This window comes from Curcuma longa, chromosome 3 (assembly GCF_044706935.1).
Source record: "Curcuma longa cultivar G26 ecotype Majalengka, Jawa Barat chromosome 3, ITB_CL_G26_1.1, whole genome shotgun sequence".
In the NCBI taxonomy this organism is placed as follows: domain Eukaryota; kingdom Viridiplantae; phylum Streptophyta; class Magnoliopsida; order Zingiberales; family Zingiberaceae; genus Curcuma; species Curcuma longa.
In genome coordinates this window covers 11,758,373-11,781,294 of record NC_133863.1, presented here as the reverse complement: position 1 = coordinate 11,781,294, position 22,922 = coordinate 11,758,373, and the positions used below count along the sequence as shown (strand labels likewise).

General features: G+C 39.8%; 6 protein-coding genes across 7 annotated transcripts; 2 read left to right on the top strand and 4 right to left on the bottom strand.

The window, feature by feature from the left end:
• Positions 1-797: 797 nt before the first annotated feature.
• Positions 798-3,676, bottom strand: LOC141824354 (protein FLX-like 1). Of its 2 annotated transcripts, none has more exons than XM_074711624.1 (5): positions 3,284-3,676; positions 2,957-3,189; positions 2,228-2,391; positions 1,062-1,144; positions 798-984 (listed from the first exon to the last, which is right to left on the bottom strand). In XM_074711624.1, the coding sequence occupies exons 1-5, from the start codon at positions 3,656-3,658 to the stop codon at positions 895-897; spliced, it is 945 nt and encodes a 314-aa protein (XP_074567725.1). In that variant the 5' UTR covers positions 3,659-3,676; the 3' UTR covers positions 798-894. The 2 variants fall into 2 exon arrangements, with proteins under 2 accessions (XP_074567725.1, XP_074567724.1); XM_074711623.1 differs by having other exon boundaries at positions 1,062-1,138; positions 3,284-3,668.
• A 1,175-nt stretch (positions 3,677-4,851) lies between these two features.
• On the bottom strand, positions 4,852-11,312 carry LOC141824131 (putative plant SNARE 11). Its single transcript, XM_074711369.1, has 10 exons — positions 10,887-11,312; positions 10,233-10,325; positions 9,587-9,680; positions 9,468-9,505; positions 8,410-8,498; positions 7,230-7,309; positions 6,303-6,359; positions 6,116-6,208; positions 5,963-6,037; positions 4,852-5,098 (listed from the first exon to the last, which is right to left on the bottom strand). The coding sequence occupies exons 1-10, from the start codon at positions 10,958-10,960 to the stop codon at positions 5,024-5,026; spliced, it is 768 nt and encodes a 255-aa protein (XP_074567470.1). The 5' UTR covers positions 10,961-11,312; the 3' UTR covers positions 4,852-5,023.
• A 382-nt stretch (positions 11,313-11,694) lies between these two features.
• On the top strand, positions 11,695-15,091 carry LOC141824105 (uncharacterized). The gene is made up of 5 exons (XM_074711339.1): positions 11,695-11,820; positions 11,912-12,008; positions 14,120-14,198; positions 14,304-14,385; positions 14,803-15,091. The coding sequence occupies exons 1-5, from the start codon at positions 11,788-11,790 to the stop codon at positions 14,941-14,943; spliced, it is 432 nt and encodes a 143-aa protein (XP_074567440.1). The 5' UTR covers positions 11,695-11,787; the 3' UTR covers positions 14,944-15,091.
• A 404-nt stretch (positions 15,092-15,495) lies between these two features.
• On the top strand, positions 15,496-16,798 carry LOC141824104 (shewanella-like protein phosphatase 2). Its single transcript, XM_074711338.1, has one exon. It carries the CDS (start codon positions 15,539-15,541, stop codon positions 16,736-16,738), a length of 1,200 nt encoding a protein of 399 aa, XP_074567439.1. The 5' UTR covers positions 15,496-15,538; the 3' UTR covers positions 16,739-16,798.
• A 944-nt stretch (positions 16,799-17,742) lies between these two features.
• LOC141825218 (protein ROOT PRIMORDIUM DEFECTIVE 1) lies at positions 17,743-18,991 on the bottom strand. Its single transcript, XM_074712604.1, has one exon. It carries the CDS (start codon positions 18,989-18,991, stop codon positions 17,867-17,869), a length of 1,125 nt encoding a protein of 374 aa, XP_074568705.1. The 3' UTR covers positions 17,743-17,866.
• Positions 18,992-19,806: 815 nt separating this feature from the next.
• Positions 19,807-22,428, bottom strand: LOC141825164 (tetraspanin-19-like). The gene is made up of 6 exons (XM_074712548.1): positions 22,103-22,428; positions 21,442-21,541; positions 20,628-20,708; positions 20,436-20,540; positions 20,037-20,206; positions 19,807-19,961 (listed from the first exon to the last, which is right to left on the bottom strand). The coding sequence occupies exons 1-5, from the start codon at positions 22,267-22,269 to the stop codon at positions 20,060-20,062; spliced, it is 600 nt and encodes a 199-aa protein (XP_074568649.1). The 5' UTR covers positions 22,270-22,428; the 3' UTR covers positions 19,807-19,961; positions 20,037-20,059.
• Between the last annotated feature and the right edge of the window lie 494 nt (positions 22,429-22,922).

Below are 22,922 nucleotides of genomic sequence, written 5' to 3'. Positions count from 1 at the left end.
AGAGCTGGTGGGTTCGTTCGCTAGTGGGCCAGTCGGTGGCGGTGTCAGGATGCGCACATATGTAGGCGACGATCAAACCTAGGGCAAGCGGCAGGGATGCAGCAGGGCTGGAGGATCTCCGGAGAGGAAGAGGGTTCGCCGGCGGGGGCGTGGGGCGGCAGCGACGCAGGTGAAGATTAGATTAGGGCAGGTGAGACGGGCGGGATTCTATCGTAAAGAAATCGCAGAAGATTTCAAAAAATGCATCAGTCAGAAATATTATTCATATATATAAAGGGATGAATGTGCTATTTCATCATTTTCAAAGGGCATTTATGATTTTTCCCCCTTTTAAACCTAGCTCTATTATCATACCCATAATTATTCTCATTATAATTTAGGTGCAAAAACACAAGTTTATTAATTTAAAACATTAAAATCGGTTCTATAATAATTCTCATCCCTTCGTTGAACACAAAGGATCAACCAATCTGCAACGAGATAAGCCAGCTCAAATGTTAGTCTCCATCATTGAAGACATTGAACTCTACAAACGACGATACTGTCTGTCGAGCAATGTACCTCAATTATTTATGACATTCAACTCTACAAAAGAGGATTCAGCCAAACAAAGTTAGTCACGATACATTCAACTCTAAGAAAGACCATAAGAACAATCGACCAGAAGAAGAACCCCATCCTTACTGTCGACCAAAATGGAACGACCATACATCTGATAAAACAATTACTCAAAGCAGCTACCCGATTCAGTAAATAAGGCTACTACAATTGTCGTCAACATTACTCCGTATATTTTTTAATACCAACACTCAGGATAGTTAATTAGGTAGGTCTCACTTTGCATCCATAGGATGATATAGACCAATTCGTAGCAGCACTTGTGAGATGAGCCTTTTATTTCCGCCCATGATCTCTTTGCATGTCGTATGCGCCCCAAGGATGCCCAGATCCATACTGAGGGCCAGCATCTGCCGCTCCGGCAACCTGAGGTTTAGAGATAAATGAATGCTTTTGCTCGCATCCAACCATCAAATTTACATTGATAGTGTGGGAAAACTTACTGGATTCATGCCATAGCCATATGGATATTGATTTCCACCATGGCTGGGATCAGGAATGCTGTAGTTTCCGCCATAACCTGCAGCTATGATTTCGACAAATGAAGTTAACTAAATTTGTGAGACACATCACGGCAGAGAAACATGTATAACGTAGATTCAAGCAAGAAATATGCTATTTCAAAGTATTCTATGCTAACTGAATTTAAAACAACTTTCGACTGGAAGGTCTAGAGAAGATGGAGATCCTATGTGATCAGAACGATAACAGACAGTAGAGGCTTTGGGATTAGGTTTATTTGGCAGGAATCAAGGATCTCCTTTCATTCCCTATCTTATACCAGGAAGAAAGAAAGAATTTGCTGCTTGAAAGAATTGGATGTCAATTCTGAAAATATTTTAGCCAGTTTATATTAGGGCATCTGTGGCCAATTTAAACTCCACAAACTGTTAGGTTCCTCATTCATACCTAGGCATAAAAACTAATACTTAGACACTTTCTATTGGAGTAAAATTAAAATAATATATATTTAGAGGCAAACCCAAATAGAACAGTTTACAACTCGATTGATACAAAATTTCTGTTCCAGACTAAAACTATGTTAATCCTTTGAAAACAGCAATATGACACAGAGTAAAATGTAGAAGTGTAAGCATATGAAAGAACAGTTTCATTATGATCTCTTTTGTTTTCTAGAAATTCATCTTTAATTTCAAGCATGACAGTAAGATTACAGTGGCAATAGATAACCATAAAAAATGTTGTAGGATTTTCCAATTAACTATCAGTATCTGCATTTTCATTAAACTGCCCAAAAACTACCAACAAAAGTTTTCGAGAAGATCTGCCCGTGCACTAGAACTGAAAGGTTTGGAATTTGCAAGAAGAAAAGGTTATTGAGACAGTTTACGTGGTCGACTAGTTTGCTGATGAAACTTTGGTTATTGAGAATAATTAATTGCTTACTTAGATGGTGTAACATCTTTTGCATATGTTTTCATAACATCATGATTAAGGCAGATGACCCACTGGAAATAGCTTCAATTTAATTGAGACAATGATTGCTATGGACATCTCCAAGGAAGAGGACCAAGACAACAGCACCAGCAAAGAAGCATATTAGAACTTAAGGAATGAAAGATAATAAATTAAAAAAACAAAAACCAACCTTGATTTCCAGCAGCAGCTGCAGCTCTTGTCCTTTTTTCAGCATTAGCGACTTCAGCTCTTAGCTTCTCAACCTCCCGAGCAATTGAAATTAAGTTTTTCTCCATCACTTGTCCTTGTTCATAATTCTCAGCATATCCCTTCTTCTCATACTCTATAGCAGCCCTTCAAATCATTGGTTGCCCACAGTATCAAAATTTCAATCTAAGATGACAAATATCAAAAGGCACAAGCGGGACAAAGGGTTTATTTCAATCTCATCTAATCAGATTAGGCTTTTTAAGTTGGACTGCTAAATCTACAGCCATCTTCTGGCTCATATTCTTGTAATATAACACATTGGCATAAATACTGATTATTTAAATGGTTACAAAACATTAATGGGCTTTTGAAAGACTTCAAGACATATAAATTAAATACTGATGATATCTGATATCTGCAGAAATTAACTTCTGAACAATGCAAATCTCATATATCCATTTTGAAGTAAACATAACTATTTGCCATCAATATGAGATGTTCATAATAAATTCCATATATGAACCATACAGAGTATACAAATCTATCATAATATATTTCAAATTCCCACAATTTTTTTTTTGCATAATACATATTTCGTCTCTATGCTGATGCTCAGCCTAACCAGTCAAACAACAATAGAAATTATCAAAAAAGAAAGAAAGAAAAAAAGATAGCAAACAGCATCGTGAGCATGGTATGTGAATGTTACCTCACCCGTTGAATCTCCTGCTTCGTGGCTTCAATCTCAGATCTAATAGCAGGCGCCTGTTGCAACTCTGCCGATGCCCGCGACAACTCCTGAGCGAGCGCCTGCACTTGACCTGTCAGCTCCTGCTTAGCTGCAGTGAGCTTCTGTATGTCCCCGCGTGTCTGTATCAGCTCACCCTTCATAGCTTCCACTGACCGAAGTTCCGATTCCAGCTTCATAGACTTCTCATAAACCTTCTCAGGAGGTAATTTAATTTGCAAAGCAAACAGAAACTTAATCCGCTTCCCCCTTTATAAACAAGAACCGAAATTATGAAATTGGGCGTACCTCTCGGATCTGAAGATCTTTATCTGCTTGCATAGATCCGAAGGCGTGAGACATGCGGCGGATTTCGTGCTGGGCCGCGTCGACCTCCTGCTTGAGTGCGACATGCGTGGCGGCGAGTCGCTGGTTGTCAGCGAGAAGGCCCTGGATCTCCTGGTGCTGGACGGCTAGGTGCTCCTCGATGACGGCAGGGTGAGGGGGCGGTCGACCGCCGTGGAGGCCGAAGGGCGGACCGTCTCTGGCAGCCTCCTCGAGAAGGGCGGCGGGGTGGATCGGCAGGAGGGCCGGGCCAGGAAAGAGAGAAGGCGGGGGGACGTCGCGGAGGGGCGGAGGAGGAGCGGGGGCGCGCGGAGGGGGCATACGGCTCCTTCCCGACATGGTCGGACGAGACCTAGCTCCCGTACGTGTTCTCGCAGTCTAAGTAGGCCCCACATCTTTGACGTTGGGCTGATCACAAATGGGCCGAATTGAGCCTGTTAATAGCCCAATACCTCATCAATTCACGTGCCCAGACCCACACCTCCTGCGATATTTGCTGGGTCTTTCCTCTAATTTACGATATATTTTATGTCGTTCCTAATATTTTATTAAATTTTCTCTTATATTTTTTTATTTTTCTAATTTAAAAATTTTGGAGTCCAAAACTATTTGGGTATTAATTAAATGAAGCTCATATCAACTCAGCTTATGTTTAAATCTTCTATGTTGTATGGGCGGTATAGCAAAGTATTGTTTTTGTTTCCATGTGTTCCTCATCAATGAGTAAGGTTGTACACAAGCCAAAGTTAAATTTTATAATGTTGAAGCTTATTTGATAAAGTAATGGTCAAATTTAATAAAGTTTAAAAATATATCATACCGTTGAAATGATTATTCAAGTTTGATTTGATTTCTTTTTTATTACGAACTCGAACTTGATTCATTTACATATTATCAAACTCTCAATTTAAAATTTTTTTTATTATTTAAAATTTTAATATTTTAAAGTTATTGAGTTTGATAATATTTTTTATTTATTTTGAAAGTTTCTTTATTTATTTAATATGTTAATAAAAATTTTATTAATGGGCATGCTTCAATAATATTATTTATGAATATTATTTATGAATATTATTTATAAATATTATTCATAATGGTAATGAACTAAACATATATATATTTAAGTATGTTCATTTAATTTAACAAGTTGTTCAAATTTATTCATTTAATTAATCTTGTATATATTAAACAAATATAAATAAACTCTTACTAAACCTTATTTATGAATATTCACTTAATTCATTTACAACTCTAATAATGAAGTACACATTTTTAGTACATCGCACGTTAACAACTTAAATGCATATATATTTGAACTTATTCATTTAGTTTAACAAATCTAACCCTAAACTTATTCCTTTCAAGAATCTAACGAATCATCCAAATTTACTTATTTAATTAATCTTGTATATTGAATAAACATAAATAAATTCAACTAAATTTGCTTCCGTTAGATTTATTTTCAACCCTAATAAATAAGTTACACGGGCCTGTGTATGTGTGTAAAAAGATAATTTGAGAAACTCACACTCGGACAAAATAAAGACAATAGTTTTTAAGATCCATACCAATTAACCATACACATCTTTGTAGACAAAATGCTGTGAAAACTTATATGTATAAATTATCTTTAAGACCTTAAGTACAGATATTGGATGGCAAATACTAGATTGCATATGGAAAACATATAGAATCCCACTGAGATTAAAGAAGTTTCCTGGCAGCTGGAGGAGCAAGTCCAGGAATATCCGGGATGTCTTTGTTATTTGGATGCACCAGCTGGAAAAATGGAGAAAATTGTTAGAAACTATTTATAGTAATGAATGAGGACATTGATCCAAAAGACAGGGGAAAAAAAATCTAGTCAGAAGTGAATGAGTTGGTCTTTCAACTAAAAAGGAGGAAAGTTGATGGTTTTAACTAACAATGCAATTTTGTATATATTTGTAAATAAAATAAAATAAAATTTGACCAGAAAAGCAACTAAATTTAGGTTAAATATGCTGCGCTAAAACAAAAGATTTATAATGTGTTTGTTTTGGAAAGTTATTCCATTCTTATGAATTTTCATAGAGTAAGTAATTCATATGGTTAGTTATAAAAATGAATTCAGAACGTCAATTTCTACAGAATGTGATTTCCTATATATATATATATATATATATATATATATGAGCAAAGAGTCAATCGAGTCAATCGATCCGTTTGATCATGAGGCATAAGGTCTCAGTGTGGTCAGATAGGCCAAAATGGACTTGTTGAGTCGGTTAGGATGGACAAGAATGGATGGAAGTGGCAGATCATTCTAGTTCCGGACTGGACGAATGAACCCTTCTGGCACAAAGGATCAATCTAGAGTCAAACCAAACAGATCCTACAATCTGGAAGAACTGCTGGATAAAATATTTATCATTGTATAAAGTATTCCTTATTTGTTCTTTATAACATTTCCACACAACAAACTAAAGAATATAATTATTCTAATCATTCCCTAGGAATAGGTATCTTATTCCTTCTCTATTCTATTCTGTGAACCAAATGGATCATTAGCAATCGATTTTAATTGAAATATTCAATCAAGTAAATAATAATCAAGAGGTTAACATATTCTAGGAATTTAGAATAAGGATATGAATGATGCACCTTTACAATTATAACTGCTATGACTCCCATCACTATAAGGAAAAGCATCCCCATTATGCACCGATCAGTTGCAACCTAAAATCCAGAATAGGAATCATGGAACCAAAACAGGAAAAATAAAGAACCGTGGAAACAAGTTCTTGAAAAAACTACCTGTCTGCCGATTTCCTTCACAAGTTTAGTTGCTTTCTTTATCGAAAAGTGGATTGAATCCAGATCATTCACAACTCTATTCATTTGCTCAGTCTGCAATATTATGAAAATTTGTAAACAGTAGAAGAAATGTGTTTCAATGTAAATTGATTGTTATTACTAGCTTATAAGGTAACAAAGGACAGACCTGAGCCTTCAGAGCAGCTGCTGTTTCTGCTCCTACATTGACAGTCTGTTCAACAACCTGTATATAAAAATTGGTCAATAAATTTCCGAATTAATAACTAGAAAGAGGACTACTAAGTTCATTAGGAAACCAATAAACAATAAGAGAAGTTAGTTTCCTTTTCCTTATTGAAGAAGACATCATCATGATCAAGTCATACTTGTCCCAACTATCTGGAGTCTACTACATGACTCTTTTCACGCCATTGTATTTTATGAAAAGTTATATCACTAACAGTGTCTAAATTAATTAAATCATTTTTATCCTGCCTGACTTATGTTTTCTTTGATCTCCCCTTACACGTTACACATTTCATTCTAATAGATTCAACCTTCTAACTATAGAATATATTAACCTTCATTGAACATATTTGTACAACCTCAACTTATTTACTTTCCTTTTATCAACTATTGCAGCTACACCTAATTTCTACTTAATAGTTAATTTATTTTTTCATTTCTAACAACCACACACATCCATACTAAGATTTTCATCCTCGTTGCATTAACTTTTTTTGTTATGTATTGCTCCCTCACGACCCAAAACTCTAATCCATAAAGTATGGCAGATCAGTAGCACGATTTTATAAAATTGAAAAAGGGTGCAGATTGCATTAGAGCTTAAGAACTAATGCACCTTCTCTAAATATATGAACATGAGCCTCATTGAACAGCACATAACAGAAAAATGACTTTTAAACAAGAAAATAATTAAAAGCCTTCAATATGTGAAAACCATTACCACAGTATATCATTATCTAAACAGATCTGAGGATACATTTCACAGTATAACTTGCAAGAATTAGATCCGTACGACTCAGGTAAAAATAAACAGGAGATGAAAAAGGGTAACATAGGCCCAAGAGAATGTGTGAATAGAGATACCAACCTTCTTTGTCCTTTCAATAGTCTGATCAGTTTCATCCATCAGACGGTTTCCATGGTCCATCAATTGTTGATTGGTCATAGCTGAGACATTGTATATAAGAGAAACAAATTCAGGTTTCTGTTTGCCCCAATCATTTCTTTCAGAGAGAAAAAACGAAGACCCTAGAAGATAGATTTATTAACTCTGTTAGACTTATCAGAGTAATAGCTCTGTGAATATAGGTTAGTTCCGTATATGTATTCATTAGGTATGAAGTTAAATTCTTATCCCTCCACTTGGCATCAGACCATATACTCTCCTAAAGTCAACTTTCTTTATCAGCCATGCAAGAATTATCAAATTTACTTCAAAGAAACTTTTTGTTCACCACATCTTGAGATATTACTTGCATCCTAACTTTCCTTTGTGGTTGCATGGTGTTCATAAGTCTCCCAACATGTCCGACATCGAATTGGGTATGTGGCCATGGCCCATTTATTTGTTGTTCTCCCATTTGCTCCATGCTAGAGATGACTTAAAGGTTTCTCCCTCTTCAGGCTAAGAAGTATTACAGACGTAGGCTACCTTTAACATTGCCAGAAGTAGGTGCATCCTTTTCTCCGAGCCATCAGATCTGTCCAACTGGATAAGCTCTCTCATCTCTTTAATCATTGAAAGTGTCAGTTTTACACAACAAAACAATAATAATTACCTTAATCCTTAAGATTCTTTGAAAAATTTGGTTGCTGGTTAGTGCCCATTGCAACCAATAAAAGTGGCCAGGCATTGTTGTGCAGAACACTGCATTGCTTGTGCATTGCATATGACCCGGAGGTCCAAGTTCATACAGTGTCCAAGGAAACTAGCTAGGAAAATGAATCTCCAATCTTTCCCCAAAACTCTAGATTTAGAACTTAAGTTCTTCTATGAGTTCCAACAGAATACACTTTTGTAAAAACTTTTACTTTGATCCAATAATATATTATATATTTCTTATCAAAAAATCTCTCTCAAATCTTGGAGCCAACATCAAACTTATTTTTGCTTCATCTAGCATCTTCTTCCTCTTAGCAAAATGACCAAAATCAGTCACTTTCCGGCATTTCTCAACTCTTAGAAACAAATGATAAAATCCTAATCTTTCTTTTGTCTTCTCACATTTATATGAAGCATTTTTAACTGGATACTAAAGAATACATACATGATGCCAACAAAACGTTTTCTTCACCAAACCCATCTCCACCACCAGGATCATCAAAGAGATCAATCCTTTTATTTTCACTTGCATGCCTGTAATCAACAAAAGAAAACTTTTTGAAAGGATATGTGAAAGTATTAGATAAGAAATTTCAGTAATCTTAGTTAACTAGATTACAAAAGTCTTTGAACATGGTTTAAAAAGAAAAAAAAAAAGAATCAAGTCTGTTAAGGATATATTACACACAAAAAAAAAAAAAATCAAGTCTGTTAAGGATGTATTACACAAATAGCTCTTTTCCTAAGAGCTCGAGCTTTAGGATAAATTCAATTAATTTTGACACAGTACTAGAGCAGAAAGTCTTGATTCAAATCAAGCATGTGGCAATAACAAATTCATATGTTCAATTTGGGTTTGTCAAATGAAGCATATCTACCCAATCAACTTTACCAAAGTCAAACCAAATGTCCAAGAGATGAAAGATTCAGTGTATACTGAAATAAATATCATGAAAATATAACAAATCAAGATGGAAGTGTTAAGCATTGCAATTTCTTGATGAACTTAGTGAATCTCTTGAGTTATTTGGAAGATATTGCTATTCACTAGAATAACACTGAAGTTTAAGTCCTGATTAATTGTCCATAGATGTATTTCACACGATGACTAGCACAATTAAATAGCACAAACTTAGTTCTTCTATCTAGTCCTCATTATATAGAAAGGAGTCATATCTTTCAAGAAGATGAAAAAGAAGAATTCAATCTCATACTAGATTAACCATAGTGAAAAAATCTGGAAACAAAAGGCCTTAAAAGCCTTAGTGGCTTGAAACCCTTGATGAAGTGAAGCACATAATTACAAATAATCAAACCAACTAGTTTGTTGCTGCAGCAGCTTTTAAGGGAAATGCATACACAGTATGAAGCCCAATTCTGGAGTTCAGAAATTGTCCCATAACTATTATTTAGTAGATAAGTTAAACAGAAACAATTTTGAAACAAGTACATCATTCTATTACGTTCATCTGAAGAAAGAACAGGAAAGACAGAGCTACTCACTGTTTTTTCAGAGCAACATATGAGTTTAGTTCTTTAATCTGTCAAACAAAGCTAATGAATTAGTACATTGATGTTTACAAAAATGATTAATACTCCAGAATTTAAGGAGGAAAATCCACCATTGATTGTTTCCTCTCATTCAGCATCTTGTTTGTGTCATGAGTATTCCTATTCTCCTCTTCCTTCATGACTCTTTCAAACTCTTTGATGAGCCTGGCATACAAAAGATGAAAAATTTCTTATTTTAAGATTGATAATTGGGCAAGTTTACAATGAAATGGCATAATTAATTTTGTTGCAACACTTATCATCTGTCTATCTTAGAGCACATTTGCTATCGACTAGATCTAGAAAAAATAGAATAACTTGGAGCTTTTAAACAAAACAACTAAAGATACACTAAGCCAATTTTCTCTGTCGCAAAACCAGATCTAGACCCACACCAAGAATTTTAATTGCATACAGAACACCTAACTGCATCTTAGACTTCCCAACTGCTTGTCATGTCACTAATTACAATGATGCAAGTCACTCACATTTTTTATATTTAATATTGCAAAAATTGCAAATAGACATTTTTTGTATTGCCTCCCCTTTCAATGGTCAGTCATGAAGTAAAATAACTGTGCCCAATTGAAGAAATTATAGATGCAGAATGAAAATCAATTCAGGTATCAATAAAAGAGTGGCAAGAAGATCACCAAGAAAATACAATAATAGTGATGACTCTGGAACATTAGGCAGTGTATATCTATAAGAAAGTACCTCTTGCATTCCCTCATCTTGTCAGTCAGTTCCTCTAATTGTCTACTTCGTCTGTTGGAGTCCCTGATCTTATCCAGTTTCTGAAATCCATTTCTGTATAAACGTTGACCAATGTGATCAGTTATTACAAGGTATACCCATCATTGTAATCAGTCATTAGATGATTCACCCATCACAAAACAGTAAAAAATATCAAGGCAATATATGACTGATAGATCTACAAAGCTTATAATTTACTCCAATTCACTGTAGTGGTGATATTACGATTTTTAATTTTTTTGGTCTAAATGTTGATGATAAGATGTCAAAACCAATAGCATCATGTATTTGGTGTTTCTTCCTCTTAGAAAGAAACAGAAATGGAAAAAATAAATTACGAGTCATAGTGTCTATAGCTTATTTCCCTCATTGAATTGTTAGGCCTACGACATTCAAAAAATACCAAATTTATCTAGACTGATCGCCTTAGCTTTGTATGGTCAATTACCTACCATATTTGGCAATAAATGTTGGTTGAACACTTGAACTAGGGATGATCAGTTTCAATGTGTAAAAAATAAACTTAAAAAAAAACATTTTTCTAACTAGACCCAAAAATTTTCCTAAGCTGTCACTACAAAATTGTAGTCTTTCAGGGAAGAAATTTATTCTTACGATAATGCCCGAAAAATATCGTTGATCTGCCCCTCCGCGCGGGCCAACTCCTCGCTAATATCAGACAAGTCCATCTTCGAAAAGGAACTCCTCTCAGCAAGATTCGGCACCAGTACCAATCAAGATCGATCCTGCTAGGTACTCGGTCGAGAACGCAAATGCGCCAACTTCAGCTCCCGCCACGCTCCTCGGCGACCAGGCGCCGCATTACAAGCGAAGACCAAAACCCAGTCCACGGCGACCAGATTCAGTCGCCGCGGCCGCCGCGAGACTTCAGATCCGAAAAACTGCCGGCGACCGGCTACGAGTACCCCGATCGCGGCCAACTAGTTTCGTCGAGGGCGGAGATCTAGGGCTCGGAAGAAGTGGGCAAAATATCCTCGTTGGGAGCAAAGCACGAGGTCGGAACTCGAAACGGCTGCGAAGGTTGCGCGACAGCTCGTTAACTATTCGAGCTGTTTGCCTGCTTATTTATTTATTTAATTATTTTTCATTTTTAAAAAAAGGTATTAAAAAATTATATACTTTTAAATTTCACACCCAGCGGAAGCAGGGGCAGCATCGACGGTGAGATTTTGAACTGTCTTACTCTTACACGCCATCTTGTCCGTCCGTTTGTATGGGAAATGTTCTTCTAAAATTGAACTTGTACGAAATCAGTGTCAGCCGCGTTCTCGCAGCGTACTGCTCGAATGCAGTGGTCCCTCTCTATCGACCAATCACACGCCAAGATTCTGTGTTTGCTTACTCGAAGGATACACGAGATCCTCCCCCCTCTTACTCGCCGAAAGCAAGGCAAGTCGGAGAATTTGGGAATTTTGATCGGATCCAACTACCACCGCTTTCGCTCACCGGAGTCGCAGCGTCGAGATCGCGCCGTCGTCAAAGGATCTCGGATGAGATGATCGCGTGCGTCGCCGTCGTCGGTCACCAGGTCTGCCTTCTACGACTCTGGCTAACAAAAACAAGGCGTTTCGCCGTCGTCTGTATCTGAGCGCCTTTGTGATGCTTCTCGCATGCCGCAGAACAACCCGCTTTACCTGCAGAGCTTCACCAATGCCAACGATGCCCTCAAGCTCCACCATATCGTCCACTGCTCGCTCGACGTCATCGATGAGAGAGGTTTCTCTTGTTCTTCCACTCTTCTTCTATCTTTCACTCAAAGTATATGGATTTGGATGGAATAATCGATTTTAGGGGGAAATTTTGGTGAAGATAACCCTGATTTGTCTCTGGTCACTTACATCTCTTTAGGAATTGATAGATTTGTTGGACGATTATGAAAATTATCAAGCCTGTGCCTACCTGTTTTTCCCCGTTCACATAAGACCTTGGAATTGTTCTATAAATAACATCTGATGGATAAGTTTGATTTCCAAGAAACTGAGCTAGCGCTTAGAAATGTATTGCAATGCTTTTGTATTGAAAAGTTTTTGTTAACTAATTCAAAAATAAAACAAATGTATTGCTCACTGGATCAATCAATCAGGTGCATCATTCAAAAAAAAAGTCCATTTTTTATCTACGGAACACATTCAACACAGAATGCTAGAACATCACTTGATTTGACAGAACAAAATACCAAGAAGTGATGAAGCATTTCACATTGATTCAAGTGGAAATCAACTGTGGTTGATGAGCTAAATGCCTAGAACTATTCGTCTGTGAAGAATTCAATTTGTAGGAGTGAAATCTATGCTGAAATCCTAGGAATGAAAGTAGAGCTCACTGTTATTATGATCAACAAAGAGAGTTAGATGGAATGAATACATTAACCATTCAAATAGTGTGGAACTAGCTTTCAGGGTCTGATTACTTGTATGGAAGATAAAAGGGAGAGGAGGAAAAGTGCCAAAAGTATTATATAAATGATGAAGCTCCCTATGTAATTTTATGATCCTGTCCTTCCTTTCCCTCATATCTTTCGCCCAAGTAATTGGATCCTTAAAGTCTTTTCAGGTTGGTCTGCAATATGACACCTCCAGCCTATTAAGCGAAGTCAATAGATTCTTATTGCATATATTTCAATTCCTATTCAAAAATGTTGCTGATTGGTACAGAGTAAAGTAGAAATCTATAATGTTTGATTTTTTTGAAGTATGATTTTTTATGATAATACTTGTGGAATTAGCTTTGGGTAGTTTTTTGTGTTATTAAGATATTCTATTTTATATGTGGCAAGGCCACTATATAAATATGTGAAGAGTGATTGTTTTTGTCATGCCATTGATTGAAAATATAAATCTTCCATGGATCTTGGTTTTCCTATTATGTGGGTAGCTTTTACTCTATAATTGAGACAACAAACACAATGGAGGAAAACATTGCCATCATAAGCATTTTCCCCAAATGTTTCCCTCAAAGATGAAATTATTTGTTCTGGTCTTTTAGCTTTTTTTTTGCTTGTGTGCATAGTATTTTTTTTTCTCATATCAAGCATGAGTCAGAATTTCTTGTTGATCTGAAAAACTTTTGGCAACACATTACTTGGGTCTTTAAGGACAGACACCATTGTAATGATTGAACTTCTTTGAGATGTGCATCTAACAACTTATAGCTAATTCTTCCATTTCTTTCATATAAGCCATGAAATGTGATATAAATTGCATATCTTCATTGATTATTGAAACTCCTATGCTCAGAAAAGCTAGATCAGTTCTGTCAAGTCATGCCACTTTACAATATTAGTTAAGATAATTTGTGATCAATTTTTGCGCAGTTGTAGACATTCAGCAAAGTATAAATATTATCTAGTGCTTAATAAAATTGTAGTTAAGTTGTTAATGCTATTGGATTTTTTTTTTCAATTAAACTGTGAAGATACTGCAACTTCTCTATCCTGTTTACTGGCATTGTATGAATTCCATGGCTAATTCACAACTTCCTCAGCAAGCTAAAATTAAAGCAGTATTAGGTTTTAGCTGTCAAATTATGACATGAGAGGTAAATCTGGGTGACTAGACATGGACAGTTGCAAAGATACCCACATTGCTATTTTTTTTCTTTCTTGGTTTTTCGCTCTTTATTCCCATCTGGATTACTCATCTTCTAAACTCTTGCTTTGAGTAGTTATCTTCGTAATTGTAAACTTATCCACTGAATCAAAATCTTTAAGTAACACCCTTCTGTCTCACTAAAATCAGAGATAGCAGCATAACTTGACAACCTGAGATAGTTTCCAAATGTTTACATTTCTTCTGCTGAATTTTCTTTTCCTCTTTTCTGTTTGGCAGTGAATAATCCTAAGAGATCTGTGATTACTCTGAATGAGAGTTATCTTGGTCTTTTATATCCTACAGAGAGTTACAAAGTGTAAGTCGTTTCCATTTCTTTGGGTTAAACTCATTGTGCTTGCATCTGCTTGTACGCAGTGTCTCTTTGGAGTCGTTTTTTTATTTTAGCTTTTTTTTCCTGCAGATATGGGTACTTGTCTAACACAAAGGTGAAATTCCTGGTGGTAACAACTGATTTAGATGTTAAAGATGCCGATATCAGGAGTGTAAGATACACTATTCCCTTGTGAACTTTTTTAGTTTTAGTGTTTTGTTTTCTTTTTTAGTTTGAACTGCATGAATCTTGAAAATAAGCAAGCAGAAAACATTGATCCTCCCAAAGCAAAGGATTCTACTAATAATAGACAATACGAACTCCATGCTTTCTTGTGAAATTTTCTAAAAGCATTATATTAGTGTCATATGAGGGGATAAAATACTTTCAATTCAATTCACTGTGTCTTATAGTCATGGTTTCCTGGACAATCTACAACGTCACTATTGCCATATAAAACTTTCTTATTCAAGTTAACATTTTAGGTTGATGCAGTGACAGAAGATTATGATAAAACTATGTGGGATCACTTACATATATGGATCTTATTTATTATCTTAACTATAATTTTCTTCTACTTTGTGTTCAGTTCTTCAGGAGATTCCACGCTGCATATGTGGATGCCGTCTCCAATCCCTTCCATGTTCCAGGAAAGAAGATAGTGTCCAGAACCTTTGCCCAGAGAGTAAGTGGCATTGTCAAGGCCTTTGCAGCAGGCACAAATGGATGAATCAATTCCTCTTCTTTATCGATCAAGCTTTAAATTCAAGTTTAAAAAGAGATTTTCAGTCTATTTTTGGCCTTGTGTTCTTATCGTTTGCAAAAACCTTCACTTAAGAACAGAGAGTTCATTGGATTTCACTTGGTCTCCAGGATTGGATTGATGCCTTGGGCATCAACGGGTTGCTTTCGGCGCTTCGGTCGACATCGGAATTTGGTGCAAGTTGGTCGGAATGCGGCTGGCGGTGGCACGCGTCGGATTTTGGTCATAATTTCAAATCGAATTTTTTCTCGGTCGGTCTCCGATCGTGATTTGGTCGGAAATCGCGATTTGGTCGGAAATTGGCGCACACCAAGTTATTGCTATGTCGATCGTGGCGCATTGATCGCGCCCGGACCGACGGTGGCCAGACGGTGCGGCGGGAGTCAGGGGCATTAAAAACGATCGTGTGATATGGAACACTCGGGTAGAGTATCAAACTCGACAAAGTAGATATGGTAATTAATTCATTTGAAAAAGACGTGGATCTCTGATAATTTTGCTCTATTTTTAGTAATTTCATCCGCTCCTCATCTTTCCTGCTCGTACGCGTCTTCCTGATCTGATGATGGCGGCGTCCGACCAGGTTTGCGTCGATCTCCCTATCCTCCTCTCCTCCTTCGTCGACGCCTTCGTCGACTTCTCCGTCTCCGGTCTCTTCTTTCCTACCAATCCTTTTCCTAACCCTAATCTCTCCGCCGCCGCCGCCGCCACCCGTATCCCCGCCCCTTCCCGCCTGGTCGCCATCGGGGATCTACATGGCGACCTTCCCAAGTCCCTCCAGGCCCTCTCCCTCGCCGGACTCGTCGACCCTTTCTCCGCCCGTTGGACCGGCCGCGACGCCGTAGCCGTTCAGGTCGGCGACGTCCTCGACCGCGGCGGCGACGAGCTCCGTCTCCTTTACCTCCTCCACCGGCTCAAGCTCGACGCTGCTCGCGCAGGCGGCGCGCTCCTCACCCTCCACGGCAACCACGAGATCATGAACGCCTGCGGCCACTTCCGCTACGCCACCCCCGCCGGCCTCGACGAGTTCAAGCGCTGGGGCTTCTGGTATCGCTCCGGCCTCGCCATGAAACGCCTCTGCGCCGACCTCGATTCGCCGCGAGACCCCTTCAAAGGCGTGCCCAAGTCCTTCCCCGGGATCAAAGAGGAATTTTGGGAGGGGATCCGCGCCCGGATAGCCGCCCTGCGGCCGAACGGGCCGATAGCTGCCCGATTCCTGGCCGGAAACCAGACGGTCCTCGTGATCGGCGAGTCGGTGTTCGTCCACGGCGGGCTTCTCCAGAAGCACGTCGATCATGGGCTCGAAAAGATCAACGAGGAGGTGAGAGAGTGGATCACGGGGCTCAACGGAGGCCAAGCGCCGGCCTACCTGCGAGGCCGGGAAGGGGTGGTTTGGTTGCGCAACTTCTCCGACGGATCCGATTGCGACTGTAGCCATCTGGAGGAGGTGCTCGCCATGATCCCCGGAGCGAGGCGGATGGTGATGGGGCACACCATTCAGGAACAGGGCATCAACGAGGTGTGCGGCGCCCGGGCGATCAGGATCGACGTGGGGCTGTCGAGGGGCTGCTCCAATGGGCTACCGGAGGTTCTGGAGATCAGCGACGGCGTCAAGTTGAGGATCTTGACATCGAATCCGGTGTACTACGAGAGGTTGAAGCAGGATAAGCGTCCATGGCGGCCGGTGGCGGAGGAGGAGCTGGAGGGGCTTGGTATTTTGGTTCCGGAGACTAGACCGCAAGAAGTGGAAGCCAAAGCCTGAAAGAACTCGCAGGCCATCACCAGCGACGACGCGCTGCCGCCGGCCATCGGATGACGACCCCGCATCGGACGATCATCCGGAATCGTCGCCGATGAGTCCGAATCAATAACCGGCCAGCGAAAAAGAAAGTTTGGAACTATTTCAATAACCGGAGACCGCCGGTGTGTTAGATTGCCGATAATCAACTATATGACATTTTATGAAGCATAGTTAAGTTGGTTATGATGAGATAGACTTATTGAAGTGAATAACGTGCAGTAGCGCCTCGTACTCGGACATTGGCTCGAGGCATTTCCTTTACCCCTTCTTACCTTGAAAAAACTTAACCGAAAGCCATCCTTCGACTAACCTAGCCTCCTCCGTCCCTCGGGACCAACAAGGGGTAGTACAAGAATATTCACCTGTTGTCCATCGACTACGCATTTCGACCTGATCTTAGGTCTTGACTCACCCTCCGTGGACGAACCTTGCGGAGGAACCCTTAGGTTTTCGGGGCATTGGATTCTCACCAATGTTTGCATTACTCAAGCCGACATTCTCGCTTCCGCTTCGTCCACACTTGTTTGCGCGGGTGCTTCGCTCTAAGGCGAAACGCTCACCTACCGATGCATTTTGACATCCCACAGCTTTGGCAGATCGCTTAATCCCGTTCATCTTCGATGCAAGAGCGCTCGATCAGTGAGCTATTACGCACTCTTTCAAGGGTGGCTGCTTCTAGGCAAACCTCACTATCTTTGCATCCCTACCTCTTTTATCACAATGGATATGTTCTTCTTTGTCATGATTAATTTTAATTTTTTGATTTATTTTTTCATAAATAATTATGATTTCATGGAGTGGAGTGAAAAAACACACCAAACGATACTATAAATTAATGTTCTTTAATATAAATGAAACGATGCAGCATTTGCATTTTCAAATTTATTTTGATAAAAAATTTTATACTAAGATTATTCGATTTGAAAAATTAATTAAGAGAGAGAGCATGCACTCCACTCCCTCCCAAGGAAACTTTATTTAACCTTGAATCAAAGTCATTAATTAACGAAACAATTCAGTTGTTTGAAATCATGACATAATCGTTCGCTAATGCACAACTGCATCCTCTGGATCCGAGGACCAACCTTCCTACTCCTCTTCTTCCTCCCTCTTCTCCGATGAACCATCGCCGCCCATTCCTCGGCGGCGCATCAGCACCAATTCAAGTAGCCGCCGGCGCGCCTCGTAGATCGGATTCGGATCGATCAGCCTCCCTCGCTCGTAGGCCTCCCTGAGGAACACCGTGTGTTGCCTGCCCTTCGTCGACAGGTAGAAGATCCCCGGGTGGTCCAGGAACAGATCCCGTATGTTCAGATCCATCCCTATCCAATTCCTGAACTGGCTCACCTTCTCCACCTCCGCCATCTTCTCCACCGTCAAGCTCAGGAACTCGTGCGCGATCGCCACCGCCCTCTTCTCCCGCGCCGTCGCTTGCTTCGCCGCCGCTCCGTTGTCGTATGGGTCCAGGTACGCCAGCCTCTGCCACTGCTTCAATTTCGCTCGGTAGTTCTTGGTCAATTTCATCCCTGGAGGGAACCCTAGCTTGAACGCGAATTTCCGATCGGGATCCTCAGCCGAGCTAAGATCCCGCCGCCGACGCTCTTCCGCTGCTGAAATGAATTTGGAAGCCGGGGATTGGTCGATGAGCTCGAGAAGGTGAGTGTTGGGCTCTCTAGGGTTCGTGCGGAGGGCGAAGACGGTGGGATTCCAGGCGATGACTGAGTCCTCGAAGTCGTCGGGGAGGCCGAGCTCGCGCCAAACCTTGAAGATCGCGCGCAGAGGGAGGGATCGGGAGGAGGAGATGCAGAGAAGCCTGCGCAGGCGGTCGGCGGCATCGGAGGCGGAGGAGGCGGCCGACTCGTCGGAGGCGATGCGGGCGGCGGCGGGCGTGAGGCGCACCACGGGCTGAGAGGCGGAGGGGTCGTAGACGAGGGAGAAGACGCGGGGGAAGGCACGGACGAAGTAAGCGGCGCCGCGGGAGAGGCGGAGGCGAGGCGCGGCGGAGGAAAGAAGGGGAAGGGGGAGGGACGCGGCGGGCGACGCGAGGATCAGGTCCTGGACGGCCACCACCTTCAGGAGGTGCTTGTAGCCGTCCATCAGCTTCTCGAAGGTGGGATCGAGGTGTCGCGCCGCCACGTGCTGAGCGGAGGTGGTCTTGAAGCGGCGGAAGAGCGTGCGGAGGCGGGCAGCGGCGGCGAAGGCGCCACCCGCCATGGCTGAGGACGTGAACGGGCGAACTGTGGCGGCGGCGCCGAGCCTATATCGCGTGAATCTGAACCGTTAATTGAACCGGACAGTTGAGTACAACTCCGGAATTGAACCAGACCTAAAAATAAAGCAAAGCCCGGCTAACTAAACCAATGATATGAACTACTTAATCTCAGGCAGCTCTAAATCCAGCCAATGCCTGTGCTCTAATGGCCATTGTAAGAGCATATGTAACGCTACGTTAATAGAGCGTTAAGGCCATCTGCAACGCGCGTTCAACAGCTGTGTTATAACGCCCTACGCCGATGTGGGGCGTTAAAAGCCTTTAACGCGTTCAAACTCTTGAACACGTTAAAGGGTTGCGGGGTGGGCCACGCTGGGTGGGCCAGCGTGGCCCACCCCATATGCTTTTTTTTATTTTTTATTTGTTTGTTTATTTATTTTTAAATTATTTATTAAATAATTAATTTTAATGACTATTAGCGATTAATTTTAATTTTTATTAAAAAATTATAAATTTTAAAAGGAATGTGAGTGGATGATGAGATCAATAATGAGTATTAATATTAATAAAAATATAAGTGAAAAAGATATGGTGTTATAATGAGTATGTGGCAATGGACCTCATGCTCTTTAATAAGGTGGAAGACATTATAACGCCCTTGCATTATGAATGCCCTAATAACATTCTTGAGTGACGTGGAAAAGTGATTCACATGAACGCGTTCATGTGGCAGTGAGGTGGATCAGCCTCTGCATGCAAAAAAATTTTTTCATTTTTTTAGTGTTATAACACGCTACCGTTGCAGATGCTCTAAGAAGCATAATTTGATATTACGTTAGGAACAACAATTACGAAGATAGTTAGGGTATAACAAAGCACATGAATGCTAGCACTGAGAAACTCCAAACCAAAATGTAATATTCTTCTGGAGGGGAGGTATTGGCTGATTGGCAAAATGTTTCAGAGCTTGATCTGCAAAGAATCATGAAAGAGTTGAGATTCAAACATAAAACACCAGATCACAGCCAACCTCTCAAATATACTTACATTCCAGGAATCATTCTTTGTTGCTAGGATATTGAGTCGTCACCAGTTCGCAAAACCTGGTTTCTCAGAAGAGGCAAACGAGCAGTTACAGAGTCGTCATCACTATCATAGTCGATTTCGCAGTCCGGTCCGAGAGCTTTGAGCACCATCGCCGTGATGATAGATGATGCCTGGAATTAGAAGGAAGAAACTATGATTTTGGTAAACATGATCCCAACTATAAACACTTCAATTTACAACACTAGTGCACTGCAAAAGCAGCAAATAATCCAAATAAAATAACATCGCTGTGAAATTATAACGCATTTGTGTCTAACCCAGGACAGTAGCGTCAACTTTTATTAAAAATCCCAAAAACAGTTTCAACAAGAAATGAGTAGGTGTAAAAAAGAGGCTCACTTGTGCAGCCACAATCAACAAACCTATCCATTTGCACATTTTGTAATTTAATCTCACGAATTTCTTTAATTCATCAAATTTGCCCGTTGGATCCTCTGGGAAATCCTGATACAGAGATAACAAAACGAGGCATAGTAAAGCAATTTAAATTTTAAAAAAATGGCAATCTTTCATCTTTCAGGAAATGCATACCTCCGCCCAGTTTCTGTTCAGAAGTATGTCAGCAGTAATTGCACCCTCCAAGATGAGTAACAGAAAGAGGAATATCATGTACTACATCTCTGATTAGGGTTAAACAAGAAATAGGAATGTCATGTATTATATCCAGTCCTGCTCATCCATTCTAATCCGCTTTGCTCGACCTTAATATGCATATTCTTTGGAGGTTGACTAGAATAAGAATAGGTATTCTTTGGAGAAGGGAAGAAATGAAGAATAGTTATTGATTAAGTAGAATAAGAAATAATTGAATCAAAATTTCGTTGGAGTTATGTGAATTCATATGAAATAAGATAGCTTGTTTGAAGTTATCCTACTATTTGCTAGTAGAGAAAAAAAAAATCTCAAATTTCACACTTAGATGCAATCACATGATCTCAAGACTTCACGCATATCTTTAATCTCTTTTCACTATTTTTTGCATTTGCTCACCATTATGTTTCCTAGCATAGCATTAGCAGATCCATCCTATCAAAATGTAATACTCTTGCTAAAGGAGTCTATACTTTGTGTTTAAATACAAGACAAACAATAAGATGGCATTATGAAACATAAATAAATAAATGCAAACTAACCAAATTTTATGTGCATCAACATGCAACACAAGAAAGCATAAACAGTATTTACTCGAGCATAAAAGATATCCTTCAAATCAAACTTTTTTCTGGCTATATACCTTATTAACAAGTGATATATCGATACTTGAGATGGCATAACCGACGAATTAACATGAAGCAGAATAATAGTGACAAAAAGAACACCTGAAGTACAATTAGCAAAAGGATACACAAGAAAGACAGTGGCTGTTAGCTGTTTCTGCAGCAATGTGACCCACGCATGTTATCAAACAAAGGAAGATTCCAAGTCCCAGAAAAGTGTAAATGAACCTGAACATGAGAGGACATATAGTTCAGCCATTCAACTGCATCAAATAGATTTAAATGGCATGTAAAATTCACAACTAAAATGCCATGCACAAAAATAAAGAATATTCCTTCATAAGCCTTCAGTTCTTGAGGCACATAAAGTGAAGTTCAATGCAAATATGCAGTAGCAGTGTTTAGAATAGTGGTTCAAGCGGTTAATGCAGGAAGTGGAATCTGAATCGAACACTGGTTGATTTCCAGATGAACTGGAATTTGACCTGATTCAACGGGAAAACAAAAGGAATTGAGGGGCAATTGGTCATCAACTAGTCACACTAATAAATCAAGCACAGGGATGCTACATGTGAAGATTTCTGAATCACCGTGAATGAACTGAACAGCGAAACCAACATTCACTGCCAGATTCTAAGTAGAAACTATACAAGTAAACAATCTTAGCTACTACTGCTTTAACATCAAGAGATCACCTACCAAATCAGCATCCATCGCGAGCAAAATCGACCAAAGAAAGGAAGGAAACTGAAGAAAACAAAAACAAAGAGAGGTTTAAGTTGGACATACCACGGAGGAGAAGAATCGGCGCTGAAGGAGTAGCCATCATCGATGTCCTTGTACCACGACCGAATCATCCACAGCGAGTAGAGGATCATTCCCATCCCCGCCAAACCAATCACCGAGTTCATCAGCTTCAGCGCCGACTGCAAGCAACTCCTCGCCCACCTCACCATCCCCGATGCAGCAACCCTAGCTCGCTCCCAGAATCGAACAGCTAGAAACCGGAGTAGAAGAACAGATCGAGAGCCAGTAGAGGAGGAAGATCTCTCTTGCTGATTCCGAGAAGGGACGGAGTTATCTTGTCGCAGGCGATTCAATATCTCTGCGGGCGTTCTTCTCGATTTGGAGGTTTGAGTGACGTCACAATATGCCTTTTTTTATCATCCGAAATTCTTCTCTCTTTTTACCAGTCCCCTGAAATACTAAATACCTAGTACACCTTCTTCTTGTTGGTCACCATTTACGGTCCCACTCGGGTAAAGTTTGGAAGCGGAGACCCCCCGCCCGACGTCGGAGACGATATGGCTCCACCGTTCATCGGTGGTCAGCTTCTGTTCTACGGCTGATCCCAGCCCTCCGATGAATATGATCATGTGGCGTACGGCCAGGATCCTTTTGAGTAAAATGGACCAAAAATTTATGACATATATTTATTTTATTTTAAAAAACTAATTCTATTTTTTTTTCGTTTTTGATCCATATAACGTTCCATTTTCCCTTTTTTTTCAATTTTTGAAATTATTATTCTTATAAATTTAATTCATTTTCCTCTTTTTTTCACATATGAATCAAAAGCTGGTTTATAACAGTGCCCTTGCGGGATATT